Here is a 566-nt window from a genome sequence, read left to right as displayed (position 1 = left end):
CAGTACTGGTTTAGGATAAAATTCACCCCTGGCGAGAATCGAACCCAGTTCCTACCTCTTACAAGGCAGACCCTACAAGCTAGGTTTAGCTTGTAGGGTCTGTTATAACAGAATAGACAGAGGTCATCGTAAACAAATAGGGTCCGTTCTCGGAACGGCTAGCTTTGTCCTCTTCTGTCTTCGTTTTCTCTTCGCTTTCGGGGCGATAAGACCTCAGCAGTTAGAATTCCATCTTTCCATCATCTTTCGACGACCTTTTCATTTGATTTAGGTTTCTAAAATTGAATGTTCGTTCTAGGTATGAAACTAGTTCTGGATTTCGTACCCAACCACACGAGCAATGAACACCCCTGGTTTATCAAATCCGTAGACAAGATCCACCCCTACACTGACTATTATATTTGGAAGGACGCTAAGATTGTCAACGGCAAACGACAGCCTCCTAATAACTGGGTACGTATAGAACTAAGAGGTCATTGAACTGTAGACCTCTTCAGAATGTCTTTTTAGTGCCAAGTGCTATACATGGGCTAAAAACAAAAAAAAAAAGTTTGACAAAAGAAACT

At 41.7% G+C, this 566-nt stretch overlaps 1 protein-coding gene across 1 annotated transcript in view; it reads left to right on the top strand.

The window, feature by feature from the left end:
- Positions 1-288: 288 nt before the first annotated feature.
- Positions 289-566, top strand: part of LOC103523649 (alpha-glucosidase-like) — a gene marked incomplete at its 3' end in the record, with an annotated part of 10,128 nt that continues 9,850 nt past the window's right edge. Inside the window, exon 1 of the mRNA XM_008488678.2 lies at positions 289-453. Within this exon, the coding sequence (XP_008486900.2) occupies positions 301-453 (153 nt within the window). The remainder of the gene's footprint in view (positions 454-566) is intronic.

The sequence above is a fragment of the Diaphorina citri genome, unplaced genomic scaffold, assembly GCF_000475195.1.
Source record: "Diaphorina citri unplaced genomic scaffold, Diaci psyllid genome assembly version 1.1 scaffold31509, whole genome shotgun sequence".
Lineage (NCBI taxonomy): Eukaryota > Metazoa > Arthropoda > Insecta > Hemiptera > Psyllidae > Diaphorina > Diaphorina citri.
This window is presented reverse-complemented; position numbering and strand designations above follow the sequence as displayed.